General features: G+C 45.4%; 1 protein-coding gene across 2 annotated transcripts in view; it reads right to left on the reverse strand.

Moving 5' to 3' along the window:
* Positions 1-18,938, reverse strand: part of LOC147609648 (protein MID1-COMPLEMENTING ACTIVITY 1-like) — a 66,034-nt gene that overhangs the window by 36,560 nt on the left and 10,536 nt on the right. For both annotated transcript variants that reach the window (XM_086788013.1, XM_086788012.1), the window contains exon 2: positions 6,867-7,303. In XM_086788013.1, coding sequence (XP_086644139.1) covers positions 6,867-7,303 — 437 coding nt within the window. The remainder of the gene's footprint in view (positions 1-6,866; positions 7,304-18,938) is intronic.

Consider the following 18,938-nt stretch of genomic DNA (forward strand, 5'->3'; position numbering starts at 1 on the left):
ATGAGTGAAGATCTATTTTTGGCATGGACCCTCTTGTCCTAGACGCCAAATGTATCATTGCTTATGGGAGTGCATAGGAGCATAGAGGATCTGGGGTATCTTTAGCCCAGCTCTTGAGGAGTGATACTATCTCAGTTTGGCCCATGGCTTCTTTTTGAGGGTAGGGGAGCAAATCCTGTTATACTTGTCCGTAGGGGCATAGCTCAAAGATGTTTGCTTCAAAATATGCCCCAATTATGATACACACCACCTTCACTGAGTATTGACACCAGCCACCAGCTGTGAGATTAATATTAGTATCACGGCATGGCATATTTGGAAGACCACATGCTCCGAGGCCTTCAAGGGTATTCAGGTTTATGACACCCAGTGTATTTGCAGTATATGGAGTGACATTGTTGAGACTCTTTTGGCCACCTGGGCATCTTCTAGAGCTGCACATACAAAATGCAGCAGATTTATGAGGGATTGGAACTATGGTGTTTTTTTCTCCTCCACTCCTGCGAGGCTTTTATGGCAGCATAATGCCCCCAATTGGTTGAGATCTCCCTACCTTTTGGCTTGAGATCTCCCTTTGTATGATTTTATTTTACATAATAGAAGTCTCTTTTCTAGGGAAATAACAAAGAGAACGCAATCTCAATCTCTGAAGCCTTGCATTTGAGCATTTAGAGAACGCAATTTTTAGGCTGAGGTGCTGAGAAACAGGCACATTTGCAGCAGCATCAACCACGGCCAGCCATTGTGCAGCCACCTCCAAAGGTCTACAAAGTGCCGATATTCTTTCTTCAAAGTATCTCCAGCACCATTTTTTTTCCGGGAAAGAGATCCTTCTATTAGTTACCGAGCAAAACAGTCACCTCAGCTCCATAGAGAGGAGCGAGAGTCAAGAAACAGAAAAGGGGGAAGGATGCTCTTCTCCTCCAGCTGGCCACTAGGTTTTGGCAACCGTGCTTGGATGGTATATCTGTCATGGAAACAAGACATTGGTTTTCGAGAGGAAACATGACTTTGGTATCGAGGAAACAGGCCTTTGGTTTATGGGATACAGGTCTTTGGTTTATCAGATACAGGTCTTTGGTTTCATGTGGAAAGCATGTCTTTGGATTCATGTGAACAGGTTGTAGTTTCTCGAGGTTACATGCAAGCTGTGACTATAGTGAAGGACATACGGTTTGGTACAGCCCTATTGCTGTTTGGGAAAGGGTTTGAGGGATCCATGGTAGAGATGGAGAAGACCTTTTCAAGTAGGGAGGTGTTGTAAAGGTGTGCCTTCTCTATGGTATGCTGTGCTATAATAACGAGAGTTCTTATTTGGAAGTCTTGGGTGAAACTATAAGGAATCCTATTGGTAGAGGATTCTACAAGTTGTACTTTGTACTCAAATTTGATCAAGTAAAGAAATACCGCAAGGGGCGCCACCACGTTTTGGGGCCAATCGGTGTCCGTGTACTATTTGCAGGAGCACTCTAGCTTTCCCTGTTTGTTTCCTTTTTCAGGTCCCCATGGGTGATGAAGTGTTTTGTGTGCAAGTGTTTGTTTCACCGCCCGTCAAATTTCTGAAGGCCGGTTTCATGGTTCCATTGCCAGGATATCATCCACTTTCTCAAGGAGGCAAGCCCGTAGTTGTCACATCAAAAGCTTCAACATGTGGAAAGTGAAAAGGAAGTGCAAGAGGCAGTATAGGATTTTGTGTCTTTGCCTATATGAGGTGAAGAGCAAAAGCTGAGGATGAAGCTCAGGAGAAAAGACACCAAGGACATGAAGTAGTCAGCCAGGAAAAAGAAGCAGTTGAAGTGTTATGGTGCAAAGATGGGTTAAAGACTATGGCTTTTTATACTTTGTCACCGGTGGTATCTTCACGGAGGCTTCATGGGGTTCGGAAGGCAGCTTCTTTTTATGTTTAGTAGTGGTGGTCTACTATGCTTCATTAGGGACTTGTGCTTACCACTTGGGTGGAGTGCAAGCAGGTTTTGGGTGCCTGTGGATGTATCAGATGAGGCTCAGACGGAAGAGGAGAAACTTGATGAGGTTCTTATTCCCAAGCAGATACTGGCACATAAGGAAAGAAAGGTACGAGGTAAAGTTTCTCGTCGCTATCTTGTGAATTTCAAGAATTGTTTACCGATGGATGCGAAGTGGATGGAGGAGGGTGACTTAGCAGATTTACCTCAGGTATTGCAGCTTTATCTTGATGCCTTTGAGTTGGAGCCGACTCTTGTTACGGCTCATTCAGGTTCAGCAGAGCATAGGTCTGGAGCATTGCGTGATGCTCAAGAGGGGGGTAGCACCTCCACTCCCTTGTTATAGACAGGCTCAGTTTTTCATCTAGGAGTCGCTTGGTGACATCTTTGTATTCACCCGAAGGTACTGGAGGCTGACAGTACATCTTCTTATGGGACTTCTATGATATTGTGTACTAGTCACATGAGATGGTAAAGTTGGGTATGGTTCACGGTCGGCCGCACCATGAACTATAACTGCAACTTTGGATAACTCTGTCTACATCTATGGGTAACAGAGATGGTTTTTGCCTTTGAAACTAAGGTATGACTGAGAAAGATTGGGATGTTGATCTTTGTCATATGGTTCTAGCTGTTCTTGAACACAGGATCGGTCAATTGGATATTGAGATGATGCTATTTGTGGAGTTGGTCTCCTTTGAAATGGCATGGTTTGGTTGACCTCAAAGTCTGCGGCAACCTGAGCTAACACTTCGAGACTCTATGAAGGGCATAAGTCTTGCGAGCAATCCTAGAGTTGGTTTGGTTCATGAATATATGGATTGAACTCTATTTGTGCATGTATGCATACACTTTTTGAGGTATTATTGTATTTTGGTGCCATTGGATCTTGGTACCATTGAGTAATACTCTGGAGTGAGTGGTGTGATGCATGTATACATCAAGTACTTTATTATGTTCATGGATGCAAGTGTGACTCCTGCGGGATAGCCATGAGACATATGTGGGAAGTAGTTCGTGGATGTATAGTTTGGATGCATTGAGTGCTTTCATATGCTCATGTTGTACCTTCAGTGGTGGGTCTTGCGGGATATCCATGGGTGTAAGGCTTGCGAGCAGCCCTTAGACTGTTATATTGGAGTAGGTAGAGCATTTTGAGGAGCATATTGTTTGCGAATGCATATATGTGTCATGCATATGTTTGTCATAAGTAGAATGATGCATGGTTTTGTTTTTGGCTAACACAGGTTACGTGTTTCCACTTGGTTTTAGACTTTTGCTGCAAGTTCTGAAGGAACAAGCAAGAGTTGTTTGTCACTTTGATGTGACAGTGCGACCTTATTGTCCAGGATGATTGTTTCATCACCCAAATACACTGGAGGGGCATTGCTTTTGTCATATGGGAAGTCTTTGCTCATTTGATGCCTTACTATATTATTGAGTGCAATCGAGGACGCTTGCTTTTTTTCAAGAGGGGGTATGTTACGACCCTGTGTTTTTCTCTGGACAACAAGCAGGTGGGCACGGGCACAGGATGGACAGTGTGAACGGCATCAGCTTGGATATGAAAAGGAAACCCATATGTGGCAAGCCCAAGTGTGAAAGGGACAAAAAGGGATTTTGAGTTTATAAGGTTTTAAAACCTTAGATGATTTTTAAATATTATTTACTGTTTGGAAGATGCGTTTTTGCTATTGCTTTTAGTTTTTGGCGAAAAGCAGGTGGAGGCACCTCTTTATAAAGGGAAGGGTGGCAGATTCCGATGGTGGTGTCGTGTGGTGGCACATCCACATATTTATGATCACTCGGACTTTGCGGCAACTTTAATTTCTTGACTAAGGTATAGTTCAAGAAATTATGCATGGCATTATCATTAATCATAACTCATACTTTGTGACCTTTAATGCGACCATGCATTCGAACCAACTCATGTGGTCCAAATGTTGGCACCCACATGGATGACGTGACATAACACACATGAACTTAGAATCAGCATATGATAAACTTGAACCTCTTTAAACTTTTGAGAAGTTTCTAGAGGGATCACTTTAAAATAGTGTGCATGCTTCCCCACCTTATCAAAGATCCCATGAATCGCTGCAATACTACAAGATTCTTGAAACAACAAAGCATGTAAGGGGAGTGCAAACACTATAATGACGATGAATGGAGAGAGTCACTCGCACATCTGAGAGATCATACCTGTTTTTTCGCTTTCCCATAAGCGCGAGACGGATGATAAAGATGTCTGGGATACAGGAGTTCATGATGTTCCATTAGTCATTCAAGGTCATGAGATGCATTCCGATCCTTCTCGCTCTTAGGCGACTTGCAGGACTGCACGTTAAGAAGCACAGCAGCTAGGCGGACGCCAGACCGACGCCAGACCGACGCCATGCGGGCTATGTGTGTGGAAGCAGTCAGGCGGGAGACTCTCTGCAGCATGGAGCAGGCCATGTGCAGGCGCCAGGCGGGCTACATGTGTGGAAGCAGCCAGGCGGGGCGATGCCCACATGTTTGGTGTAGGCGGTGCAGGGGATGGGCGCACAGCTGCGAACCAACCGGGTGTTGGCGGGCATGGAGCAGGCCACGTGTTGGTGGCGGCTGCATGTGTGGAAGCAACCAGGCAGGCGGTTTTTCTGCAGCGTGGAACAGGCCAGCATCGTCATCATCACCTTCGCTCCCACTTTTCGCATGCGCGTGGGCTGTTGGAGGAGGCACTGCTGCTCTCGACTGCTGTTGTGGAGGCTCTGTGTGGACTATTGATACTCTTGCTGCTGTTCGACAGTGCTACTGTTTCAAACCATTTTGGGGGAGGGGGGGGGGTGGTGGTGGTGGCCTTATTCCCCAAACCTTTTTGGTACAGGAGAATAGAGATAGGCTTTTTCTCTCTCTCTCTCTCTCTCTCTCTCTCTCTCTCTCTCTCTCTCTCTCTCTCTCATCATGAATTGCACGCTCTGTTGAAGAGATTGGGATACAGAGGATCAAGCTACATAAGCACAGGATGATGTTCATGGAAGAGTTGTGTTGTTACTCTTCGTCTTGAACTTACGTGTATTCAAGGATTGCTTGACACGTTCTCTATCTTTCTCTCTCTGGGTTTTGGCAACCATGCTTGGATGGTATATATGTCATGGAAACAGGACATTGGTTTTCGAGAGGAAACAGGACTTTGGTATCGAGGAAAAAGGCCTTTGGTTTACGGGATACAGGTCTTTGGTTTATCGGATACAGGTCTTTGGTTTCATGTGGAAAGCATGTCTTTGGATTCATGTGAACAGGTTGTAGTTTCTCGAGGTTACATGCAAGTTGTGACTATAGTGAAGGACATATGGTTTGGTACAGCCCTACTGTTGTTTGGGAAAGGGTTTGAGGGATCCATGGTAGAGATGGAGAAGACCTTTTCAAGCAAGGAGGTGTTGTACAAGTGTGCCTTCTCTATGGTATGCTGTGCTATAATAACGAGAGTTCTTATTTGGAAGAACCGGGTGAAACTATAAGGGATCCTATTGGTAGAGGATTCTACAAGTTGTACTTTGTACTCAAATTTGATAAAGTAAAGAAATACCGCAAGGGGTCCCCATGGGTGATGAAGTGTTTTGTGTGCAAGTGTTTGTTTCACTGCCCGTCAAATTTCTAAAGGCCGGTTTCAGTTTTCATGCTTGCATCTCCTTTGAAGAACTCGCCAAATCCAACCTTCAACTGGATAGAAAGATCCTTGATGGAAGAAGACAAGAAGCTCAAAGGCAACTCTGTCTCTCTTGTGGAGAAAGCTTTTTATCAAAAATTTAACCACAAGCAGATCAAGAAATGAACCTACTGTAGATTAGTCTTTGGGTCAAGGATCGATGGACTAAGAGAAAGAAAGAATACCATGTCAACAACAGAAAGACTGAAAAATATGACAAGTCATCTGAAGAACGAGATGAACATCTATTGAAAGTGCTATTTGTGATAGGATGAGATCAACTGTAACCCACTTGTCATAATAAGTATCTTATAGCTTTACTAATAGGTCGAGGCTTCTTTGTAAAGAACCGGGGGCCCTGAGTTAGTCCGTCATGGTGTAGAACTTGTGCCAGTAGAGGATCTAGGATTACTAGATCAAGAGGGGTGTTAAAATATGGTGATCTTGCTATCCTAGTTTGGAGAAGGGGGAGCATAAATCTTGGTCTGAGAAGTATTTAGAAGGTATCAAAATCAGATGTTTGTTCCAAAATGATATGCATGCATGAGTCGTGCAAAAAGAGTGGCGGAAAAGTAGAAAAAGAGACTCTTTTGGATTCCTATAAATTGATGTAAGGTCTTGGTAATAATATAACACTACTTTTCTTGGAGTTTACACGTTTTGTCATTATGTTACATTTTTATTAGTCTTAATCCTAGTTTAGGCTGTGCATAATCTACTTCACAACGTGCTCTCCAACTTTCTTTGATCATAGATAAAACCTTTGATTTAAGTAGAAGGCCCATTTATCTCTTTGTGAGTGGTCCCTGCAGGGACTTCTCTTCAAACCATCGTGAGAGAGATGAAAGTGAACCATGCTAATTCTCAACAGAAAAAGGGTGTGAAGGGTGTGCTTTCACAGTTCTGAATCAAGGAAAAGGCATTGTACCAAAATAGCTGGTAAGCAGTTAAAGATTGCAGCAATGGAGGTATATTCTTAGGTATCTATCAGGCTGAATTATACCACCACCCATAGTAGAGCAGTACTAGACCTTCCTTGAAGCATACTTTTTCCTTGTGGTTGTGAATTGCCACAGAGCCACTTACCACAAAGCCTTGTGATTAATAATAACAAGAACCACAGTTGTAACTTGTATCATCAAAAGTTAACATGCCCTAGTTTTAAGCGCATGCTAAAAAAAGGGGCCATTAGTTTGAGAAGTTCATATGCATACCCTGGAGAAGGGGAACCCAATTCAGCAAGCTCTAATCTTTCATCCATAACTTTTTCTTCCTCTAACTGTTGTTGATGTGGTTCCGTAATGTTTCCTCCATCTAAATCTGAATGTTTGGAGGATTTAGACTTTCCATTGGAATGTTGCAGACTCTGAGGTAACACAGTTTCTGTGACATCTATAAGATGATGAATGACATCAACCTGATCCAATTCCATGCTTTCTTCCATATGATGGAGCTCTGCTCTCAACTTGTTTTTCTCTTTCTTTAAGACTTCAGCAAACCTTACCCCTGGATAACTGCGGGACAGAGACCTCTCCAAAATAAGGGCATCCTTTTCATTGACTTCAGGCTTTAGAATCGTTTCATGTACCTTCAACTCCTCTTCATCCAATGTATATACACGCTCATCCTTTTCTATGGCTCGCAAGCGTTCCTACATTGATCAATTGCATGCACAGAAGAAATTTAGCCATCCTCTCTCTCTCTCTCTCTCTCTCTCTCTCTCTCTCTCTCTCTCTCTCTCTCTCTCTCTCTCTCTCTCTCTCTCTCTCTCTCTCTCTCTACCGCCCACACCAGGGGTACACTGATTGATCGTGCGATTGAGCTTGGGTGGTCCAGACGCCCACGACTACGGAGGAGGGCATCCCAGCATAGACGGAGGTTGCAGCGGCAGATTCGGATTATTCTTGCGAGGCATGCGAGACACCCAGTCAGGGTGCTGACCACAGAGGATATTGAGGAGATCCACCAGTGTCCGATGCGGCACATATTATGAGATGGAGGTACCTCCATAGTGTACCTTCCAGTTCCAGTTTCATTTTCTAGGTGCCAGTAGTATCATCTTTATTTTTCTTTTTCTGGGTTTTTTTATCCAGACATTGTATCAGATCCACCATGATGTAACTTTTGGTCTCATAGGTCATTATGGCCTTTTGAAGACATTAATATAACATTTCATTTCATTTCATTTCTCTCTCTCTCTCTCTCTCTCTCTCTCTCTCTCTCTCTCTCTCTCTCTCTCTCTCTCTATATATATATATATATATATATATATATATATGTATATGTATGTATATGTATGTATGTATGTATGTATGTACTTGAGATATGTAGTGTGATCACTCCACATGCTTCAGTCATCATGGGGGTACTTTGTAACTTTTATCACTTAGATGGTTGTTTATCTAAATAGCTAGTTTGTCTTTCTTTCCATGATACACTTGCTTCATGGACTCCAATCCTAGTCAAGCATTTCAATGAATCTGTTTGCCAAGACTTCCGTAGAACATGGTCTGAAAACACCATTATACCCATTTACGAGGCAAGGGACCTCATGAACCTATAAAACCACCAAACCATTATTGAAGCCCATCTCACACAATTATATTTGGATCAGCAGTAACGGTACATCTTAGTGATTGGGCAGAGAGATAGGGTATCCATGCAATGGGCCACGAACACTTCAAATGAGATTGCTCCACAGTAGAGGCTAGACCACATCTTCACGCTTCAATGATTTGTAGATTTTTGCAAGGCTTTCAACACAGTTCCACAAACCTCATTAACAGGTTGCTTTGAGACAGTTAGGGGTGGTGGAAGATGAGGTCATTTGAGCCATGATCACACTATCTGAGTAGGTCACTAGTCATGAAAATACAAATCAGGGACTTTCAAAGCAAGTGTCGAATATGATTGGAGTAAACCGGTGGTTTCGTCTCTCCCCCACCCTTTTTTGGCTCTATATAGGTGAGCTGGCAGCATTCATTGAAAGATTCCGTGACAAGGGATCCACTTTAGCTGAGATGATTGTCTCTATTCTATTGAGCATGAAGTGACCCACTTTAATCTTTCTTCACAGGAGATAGAGCTGAAGAGAGAGAGAATGTAGAGATGACACCAAATTGGATCCCAATCTACCCACTTAAGGCCCCCCTCCGACAAGTAGGAGTATTTTCTTTTATTATTTTGGAGAAATTTACAATGCAAAAAACTTAATGGAGATGATTGATGGAGGATTGCCAAGCTCAAGAACGATGTAGACCAAATGTCCACTCAACCATCAAACGAGTTGTGGACAGCTGTGAAGCCACTTCGGAGAGCCTTATGCACACCTAGATCTGCAAAGGGAAATGCAATACTGAAGGTTGAATGCTGAAGATAGCTTTGGGCTGCCTTGGACTGTAGCACAAAGAGTGCTTGGCTGAATTGATGTATGCACAAGACCAAAGTCTCAAGCACACATACTTCTGCAATGTTTGACTGCTGAGTTCCATCTATAACGAATAGGCTGAGGCGACTTCTTATATATGCTTATTTGTTGCTGATAGTTGGTGTCAGGGTTTTCTTTATTCATATGGTACAAAAGGTGACATGAAAGTCTGTACATGGTGTAGACCCTTGGTCAACCCCTAGGGGTGACCTCTTGCCTCTTCTATATGATGAATGATGACTTCTACTTGAAATATGCTGAATAAATGAATGTACTTCACTGAATGTTGACTTCATGCTTATATATGTGCAAGGGGTGCTGGTTGGCCAGCAGATGTTGTTGTCGGCCAGCATTTTTTTTCAGGAAAGAGACTTCTATTAAGTATGAAAAAGGTATACAACAATCACGGCTATAAGCCGGAATAGAATAGAATCACCCCAATATGTAAGGTGATCTCAACCACTGAGGAGCATCATGGTGCCATGAAAGACCTATGGGCCTAGAGGAAAAGAAAATGCCATGGTCCCACTCTTGCATAAATACAACGCGCTTTGCCTGCACGGAACGAGAGGACCCCTGAATATGAGCCCAAGTAGCCATGAGAGTATGGATGATATCACCCCATATAGTGCTAATGCACTGAGACTCAAAAATATGAACACCCTCGATAGCCTCCGTGCATCTAGCTCTACAGATCTGCCATGATGTAATACTGGCAACAATCTCCCAACTGGTGTCAATCCTCCGTCTAGGAGGTGTATAATGTGAGTGAGGGACATCCTGCAACAAACCATACTGGGAAATACCTCTACAAATGAAAATAGCAATGTCACTATCAACTGCCCTCGTAGAAAAGCTGTGGACTAGATTGGGAAAGCCAAGCAGCTATCCCCCAAGTAACATACATGGCGTGGCCACTCAATTTGCCCATTAGTTGAGCTATAGAACACCAAATACGTTGTGAACTGCTGCATCCCCATAAACAATGTTGTACAGCCTCAAAATTTGCCGCACATCTCGAGAGGCAGGTGCTACACCGAAAACCGATCTCCACTGATTGGTGGAGAGACCACCATGTAAAAATAACCAAAAGAAATAAGAGATCCGCTCCTGCACAAATGCCAAAGCCTATGCCATGGTTAGTTAGTACGAAAGGTACGATACGGTACGGTACGATAAAATACGGTACTAATTGGTACCTTAAAATTTTTTGAGGTACGGTACGATATTAGTACGTTTTTAAAAAAAATACTTCCTAAACTTAAAAATTGTAGACAAGAAGTTACAAAATAGTAGAACCATGAACATAATGTCATCATGCCATTAGAGTACAAAATTGCTACAAAAGGATAGGCCAAAAACTCATGGCATGGGCGACCGCCAACATGCGTACATACATGATACTACATACTACAATACATCATCGATGGGCTAGAAGGAGATAGATGCCCAATGCCTAGAGAGCTATAACATATCAAAAGTCTACATCATCACCAACATCTGCATGATCATCAACATGATCACTACTAGAGTGTCCATCAAGAGAGTTCTCTGAAGAGGACTCTTCCAAGGTGGACGAGACACTCTGGGGATCATTCTCGCTAAGTAGGTTGCCATCATCATCAAACAAGGGCTCTCTAGGCAGTGGGGTATCATCATGAGGGGGCAATGGAATATCATCATGAAGGCGGGGATTGGAGCTCGAGGATCCCCGCCTCACATATGTGAGGAGGCCACCCTTTGCCGATGTCGAAGGCGGAGGCCTATGAACTCCAACTGCTCGGCCCCGTCCATGCTGACTCCTGGTGCTGCGAGTATCTGCTGCCACAAGCTCACTATAGAGCTCCATGAAGATTGCCTCCTCCTCCTCATCAGGTTGTTGATTGACACTTGCAAAGTTTTCACTCGTCAAGGTGAAAGTGTCAACATTGACCTACACATTAAGGCACAAAAGTTAGAGTCTGTACAGTGTACACAAAACTTAAAAGTTATGAGTCATGACAAGTTAGAGTCTAGACTTGTCACTTACTTGCTTGGGACTACCCATACTAAGAATGCCCTGCATCATGCGCAAGTTAGTGCGGCAGTAGACCAACCGCTCCAACTGTCGTGTGCTCAGTCGATTGCGTATCCTCGTGTGTATGAGAGAATAGGAACTCCAGTTCCTCTCACATGCACCCGAAGAACAATCCTGGGCTAGGACCCTTAAGGCTATGGGTTGGAGATGCTCTAGTCCATACCCAAAATTGTCCCACCAAAAAAGGGGCTTCACAAGTGACTCCCTCCTCCAGCAAGTGGGAGACGAAAAGGAGGTTTGACCTCTCTGATCAACATAGCAGCCCAACTCCTCTAGAAAGGCATTGTGCTCATCAACTCGCACAGCTCGAAGCATATATGCATCCCGATCTTGTCGAAGCTCCCTATCGGTGCAAACTACTGGAGACTTGTAGGCTGGATGTACCAATGCTGTAAACCCGTGGATTGGTTTGTGCATCCACCTCCATCTCTTCTGTGCAATCTCCATGATTTGTGCTCGCTCCTCAGATGTAATGTCTGTGCAAGCCTCCAACTCCACAAGGGCAGCTCTAAAGAAATGGACAAGAAGGCCCATGGTGGACCCCTCGCAATCTGTCATCCGCAAGAGCCTATAGAATGGAGTCATAGCAATGACAATTGCTCGGACTCTAGCCCAAAATCTCTCCTCTAGGCAAAAGCGTTGCATGGCTTTGGCCTCTTCAGTGACGTGCTCATCCCAATCGTTCCACATGGTGGAAACAACTGTCTGGCGAAGGGCGGGCCTCACATCGTATAGACGCTCCAAAACCAGCCACATGTAGGCAAAGCGGGTGGCCGATGGCTTCTTCAAGTCAAGCTTGCTATGCTCACGAAACATAGCAAGCACCTTCACCTTTAGCATGAAGAAGTTGACAATAGATGTAGCTTGTTGCACAATCCTCTTCACCCAGCCGAGCTTCGCCACATCCTCCATGAGTAAGTCAATGCAATGACTCGCACATGGAGTCCACACAATGGTGGGGAATTCCTCCTCAAGCAAGGGGCCCATGCGTCGACAATTTGATGCATTGTCGGTGATGACTTGCACCACGTTTTGAGCCCCAACCTACATGGTAGATAAATCATATGAGTTGAGGGCTTTGCACAAATGACAAAATCAGCCACACTTAAGTAAAATAATGCTTACCTCTATGATCGCTTGCCTAATATGGCGGTAGATGAAACTCCCGGTTGTCTTTCTCCCCCTTCTCCCGGTGTCAACCGCACGCAAGAAGTATGTGCCAAGCGGGCAAGACACAAGGATGTTGATAATGCCACGCTTCCTTTGATCACTCCATCCATCTGTGAGAATAGAACATCCATACTTCGTCCATGCGGCTCGAATCGGGTCAAGGGCTCAATCAATTCTCTCCTTCTCTTCATCAATCTTCCTTGTGCGCATAGCCGTGTAAGAGACCCCCGTCCACCCCTCACATGGGCCCACATTTGCAATCGCCGTCACCATCTTCTTCCATTGCTCCTTTTGGAGTACATTGAAGGCAAGATTGCATTCAATAATGGTGCGAGCAATCTCTATCTCCGCAAGGCGTTGCCGCTCCTTAAGGAATGCAACCGAACCTCTCACTCTACCCGTGACTTGGTGGAGAGAGGGTTGCACCCCTTCACGCTCCACCACCCTTTGCCTTTTGCCCGGTGCGGAGGCGGACCGTGCATCCGTGGAAGTAGCAGTGGAGGATACACCAATGAAAGAGCCGGTGGCCGCTTCATCATGTGCCGATGGTGGTGCCGGTGGTGGTGCCGGTGCGCGTGTTGATGATGCTCCTCTACTTGAATTTGAGCCGCGGCTCATCTTCCACGAAATGTCATCGGCAATGCTTTGCGGAATCTCCTTGCATGGGGCAACTTGTCCCCCAATCTTCGAAAGGTGTTGGAGAAGCCTTGTTGTTCCACTAGTGTATGACTTGCCGCAATATCGGCATGTCCAATGATGGGAGTTGGACTTCTTGGTGTCCTTCTCCACATTGAGGCAATGCAAATCAAAAGCCTCATGCTTCTCCCGAGGCATGATGGATAAGAGAAGGGCTGAAGCGTGGAGTAGAGGAGAGAGCGTAGAGAAGATGAAGTATGGGAAGAGCTTGGAGGAAGAGAACTTGGAGTAGAGGCTCAAGTGGGATGGAAGGAGCTTGGAGGAGGGTGGAGGAGGGTGGAGGAGAGGCTTGGAGTAGGGCTTGGTGCTTGAGGCTTGCTTGGAGTAGATGGAGGAGAGGCTTGGTCCTTGAGGCTTTTATAGAAGGACTCAAGAGAGATGAAGGCAAACAACCAAAAAAAACGGGCAGAAAACGGCTACTTCCAACGGGCAGAAAACGGCTACTTCCAACGGGCAGAAACAGGCGATTTTCGTACCTAATCGTACGGATACGTACGGTACCGTACGGTACGATTCGTACGTACGGATCTGCCCGTACGACGTACGGAACTAAGCCTGGCCTATGCCAATATCTGCGTTGTCACTGGAGTGATGTCATAACTCTCCCAATGAGGCTTGAGAGTAGGGATACTATGCATCTGGCGAGTGATGAGAAGCCTGGCATTCTGGACCGTTAAACTAAAAAAAGGAAGGCTTTTCAATGGATCGGAGGCATCAATCCACTCCCACTCACCTAAATTCCACTAAAGATATCTGATAGGACTGCCACCATACAGCCACAAACACCAAGAGCCATGCATGAGTCACTATCTGAGGAGAAAGGATCAATGAACCAGTGCTTCCCCAAAGCACAAACAATCCTCACTAGACTAAGCCTGGTATCTCGGATGATCCCCTCCATGCTACATCTCCTGAATCTCCATCCAGGCATAATACAATAGATGATGCAATCTATAGCCTCCTGGACTGGGAGAGCAATGACCTATAGAGGTATGCCTATCCTAGAAAAAAATCCCAGCCATCTCGGATGATAATCTACATGAAAGGTCCCAAAGAGCCACTCATGCAGTATAGCTGCATCAATCTAATCAATACGTATGCAAGGGCCCTAAGATGCTGAGTGGATGTAGCTCTCTGATCCACCGGAAGACTCTTAAAGGTCTTCCAAGTAGAAACTGTATATGCACATCTCTCCCATCCTAACCACTGCATGTAACGAGATGTACCAAGTGGCTGACCGGCCTCATCCCTAATGAACTCGTTCCACATAATATGTTGTCGGTCAGCCCCATCCAAAGAACTAGGAAGTCTCTCTTCGCAAGAATGGTCTCATGCTTCTCCATGCTCTGACAATGGCTACAATAAGAGGGGAAGATGGTGCCCTCATATCTGCCTCCATGAACAAAAACCATGTGCTGGGAAGCATGTACATCCATAAATCTGAGATAAGAAAAAATCCAAGGTTTAGTGCCTGGTAAGAAACCTCTAACCACAAGTTTGCAAATCAACACCCTGCATTGAATATCCAGATCAATAATATTCAGCCCCCCCTCATCTAGGCTGAATAACTGTGGGCCAAGCTACCTTGGCATGTGTGTGCGTGGTGCCATCCAAACCCGACCAAAGAAAATTGCAGATCAACTTTCGCATGCACGCACGAGAGAAGCACCAACAAGGGGCAATAAACCAAGCCGTGGCAAGCAATACCTAATTAGCCACCAATGCTCTAGAGGCTAAATCCAATCTCCTAGAGCTCCAATGAAGAAGCTTTCCAAATACTCATAAGTACCGGAGCAAACTGTTGTGTAGGAGAAATATCAACCCCAACGTGGCATCCCAAATATCTAGCAATGCATCCTCTACTGATCCAAGTAAAACCAAGCTCTACACCCCAAGCAACTCTCGGCGAGTTGCTAATCCAAAAACCAACAAATTTGTGCCAATTAATGAGGGCCCTTGCTGCCGAACAAACTCTTCTGGTGCCACATGGAATGAACATAAACATATGTGTGAGGCCTCCAAGAACGTGGCTATGTCATCGGCTAACTCAGAGTCAACCAGCTCCTCCTAACGAAGAAGAGGAAACCTCAATCTAGAAATACCAGTAGTGGAGCGGAGGAAGAGAGAGCTCGTGCTGCTGCTAACCCTGCCCTGCTGCCCCCCACCTCTGCCCAGCTGCCTCCCACTACCCCCACTTCTCCCTTGTTGCGCCCTGCTGCCCCTGCCTCAGCTGCCCCGCTGCCCCCACCTCGTTGCTCCTTCCTTGCTGCCCCCCACCTTGCTACCTCATGCTCCCCCCCCCCCAAGCTGCCCTGCTGCCGCCCACTGCCCTTGCCTTTGCCTTTGCCTCCTGCTGCCCCCGCCTATACCCTTGCTGCCTCCGTCTCCCTCTCAAGTCTCTTCCCTTTGCTATTCCTTTAGCAGCAATTGTTTTATTCGAATTCAAGTCGGCCGCCCACCTTTGATTGGCCTTATGGCTTTGGTCACAGCCAATCCATCTTCACCCCCACAAGCCAGGAGAAATTTTTCGCAAGACGGGCTCACCTCTCTCCAACACGACATTGACATTGAGGTCCAGACCACACTTATGCTCCCACCCCTCTCGCTCGCAAGCCCGTGAATGGTTTCTAGCAGCTCTCCCTTCGGAGCTGATTGTGCACTTCCAGGATGAACGTCTGCTTGGTCGAGGCTTCTTCCAGGTGGATTTCTTTCTCTGGAAGCTACTTATCAGGTGTTGACTGGCAGCTCCTTTCCGCCCTAGGAAGATCATCTTCTTTCAGTACCACGTGGGATTTGATCCGGTGGTGGAGGATCAATGCCTTACCCCGGTCTCATTGCGGTTCCCTCCTCTTCCTTGGTCTTATTGGAAGCTCTTAGCTTCCATAGGAGCATCCTTTGGCCAGGGTTTAGAGGTACCGGCCCTTCCGGGCTCTCCCGCCTCAATTCCACAGCTATTACCACCACTTCTAATGGTGTACCCCGGGTTTTTGTGGTTGTTCTTGATGCATCGATTATTAACGATCATATCATGCTTCAGAGACCCGACGGCTCTCATTTCTGCTAGAGGATGGAGATTCCAAGCAGACCTTACCAGTGTCGGATTTGTCATCGACAAGGCCACATTGCTAGAGATTGTCCCAGATCGAGAGTCCACACTAGGAGGCGGTGTGAGCCCAAGCAGATGCCTCCTGCAGCTACCCAAACTCCAGTTGCCCTTATGCCCCAGTAGACCACACAGCGTTGGGTTGTGGTTAGAGATGGTAGGCGCCCTCGGACCCCCGTACCTGCCCCTTTACACACACCCCTAGAGGAGCACCCCAACCCTTATGCAGATCTTGCCTCACAGGATAAGATCCTTCTTTGGAGGATGAGGCAATGCAAGCACAGAATTTGGATCCCTCACAGGAAGATGTTGCATTACAGTTACAGGATGATTGCACCCTCAAGGATGATGTTGCACAGTCGCATTGTCATGGTACCTCTCTAGTTTTGAGGACCAGCCCTGTCTTTTCCCCAGAGTGGGAACGAGAGGTAAGGTTTTCATTGTCATATTTTCCCTCCCTTACCTATGTGAGGCGTACCTCCATCTCTAAAGGAGGTCCTTCGTCGATCACAAGATCTAGTCGTTCCTACTCTGAGTCCTTATGAGGATTGTCTCATGGAACATTCAAGGTCTTGGCGGTTTTGTTGGAAATAAGTGCACACTAGGTGTACTATTTCTCTAGTCTAGTTTCAGTCTTTGTGTCTTGAGTCTAGTGCCATGTGGCACCTCTACATTTATCCCATAAGTGAGTCTACTCAATCTTGTACTTCTCACCTATAAATTGTAGGTGTCACATCAATGAATGTATCAATCTTGTGTCTTGTCTACACTCATCTCAAGGTAACTCTTTGTCTTTCATTTGTTCTTGTTTTATTTCTAGTTTTGCTCTTGCTTTCATATTTTCTACATGGTATCAGAGCATGCTCCTCCTGCCCTGTGTTGCCCGCCATAGCTTCAGGCCACCATCTCCCTAGCTGCGCTCAGCTTGTAGGACCAACCTATACACTTTCTGCGCCAGTTTTTTGCTGTCCGCCCTGCGCCGGCCTGTTTTCCAGTTGCTGCTGCCTGCGCTTCATCCTCTACAGGTTGCGCATCACTCCATACCTGCAGCTACTGTCGGCCTCCCTCTCTGGATGAGCAGCACTTGTACTGCTTATTCACAGGAGCTGTATTACACCTCTGTAGCACCCTACGTCTATCTGCTGGAGGCGGTGTTTCTTCATCTACAGGCTACGTATCATCTAAAGGCAGTTCAGTTCTGCCATCGCTTCCTCTTGAAGAATCTACAAGGTACTGTGCATTGTCTCCTTCAGTTTGCTGGTCAGTCCTTTTCTTATCCTCATATCTGCAAACTGCTAGTTCCTCATGCTTCGATAGGCTATCACATGCTATGGCCTTGACAAGTGGTGAGAGAGCCAGCTTCTAAAAACAGTTTGGATCTCTTCTTTCATTCATTTCTGCAATCTTGTAAGGGAATAGACACTGCCCTTGCATTTTAGCAAGAGGTAAGACCTTCCCACATGGCCTCTTCTACTCATTCTCTCATGTCTATCGACAAATTCAATGGCTCCAACTTTCATACTTGGCAAATCAAAATCAAGTGCCATCTTATGAAAGAAGGTCTTTGGGACGTTGTTCACCATGCTGCTCCCGAAGATTCCGACATTGAGCAAGTTATCACTTATGCTCCCACTGCCAAGAATGACAAAGCCTATGCTATCATCCTGCTCGGTCTTGGAGATGATTACATTCATCACATCTCCGACATACAGTCTGCTTCTCGAGCATGGATCACTTTGGATACCCTTTTTGGACCCCGTTCTAAAAACTCTAAGATTGCACTTATGATCTCATTCTTTGATCTATATATGCAGGAGGGAGCTACTATAGCCTCTCATGTCAATTATTTTCGCAGTCTTATGGTTCAACTTGCATCAGTGAAGTCCCCCATCTCCGAAGATATTGCTATTGCTGTGCTTCTCAAAAGCTTACCTGACACCTATGCTACTCTTGTCACTACCTTCAAGTATCACAATAATCCTACTCTTGAAGGTATCATCAATGCTCTCCAAGAAGAGGAAAGAACAAAACAACAAAAGGTAACTGACACTGCATTTTTAGCAAAGAAAGGAGGTTCTAAGGTAAGAAAGCCTTGCACTCATTGTGGGAAAACTAATCATATGGAGAAGGACTGCTTCAAGGCTCATCCATGCACCATTTGTGGCCGTGATAATCACCGGGAGAAGGACTGCTACTCTAAAACCTCTACATCAGCCCCTGCATCTACCTCAGCCCATGTTGCTGCAGCATCTACATCAGCAGATCTTGCTGTTCATTCCTCACATGATGAGGAGTGGGCTTTCTGATTACTTCACCTTTTCTTGTCTACCACTTTGACCACCGATGATGTAGGTCAAGGGGTTCTAGTGTCTTACTCATTATGCTTTTTGACCTCTCTCTTGTCCCTACCCAAGAGGCAGAGATTGCCCTTGAGGAGGGGATGTCTTCAAGGTCCATCTGTTTGTCTACAGTCAGCTATCTAGTCTTGTCTGTCTGTCTATCTGTCTATCAAATCTGACTGTGTCTTGTTTTAGATCCATCTTGTCCCTATCCTTGTGGACCCATATGAGGATATCACTTGAGGAGGGGTGTCTCAGGATCTTTTGTCTCTCATGTCTTGTCTCTCAATCTATCAGTCTTTATGTCTGTCTTCTAGTCTTGTCCATCTTGTCTTCTAGCTTGTCTCTCAATCCTTGTCTAGTCTCTCTGTCTTGGTCTTATCTTTTGTCATGTCATAGTCTTGTCTTTTGTCTTCCTCCTAGTGTCCACTTAAGGAGGGTGTTGGAAATAAGTGCACACTAGGTGTACTATTT

This window comes from Cibotium barometz, chromosome 51 (genome assembly GCF_041138505.1).
Source record: "Cibotium barometz isolate CiBa-2024 chromosome 51, ASM4113850v1, whole genome shotgun sequence".
Lineage (NCBI taxonomy): Eukaryota > Viridiplantae > Streptophyta > Polypodiopsida > Cyatheales > Cibotiaceae > Cibotium > Cibotium barometz.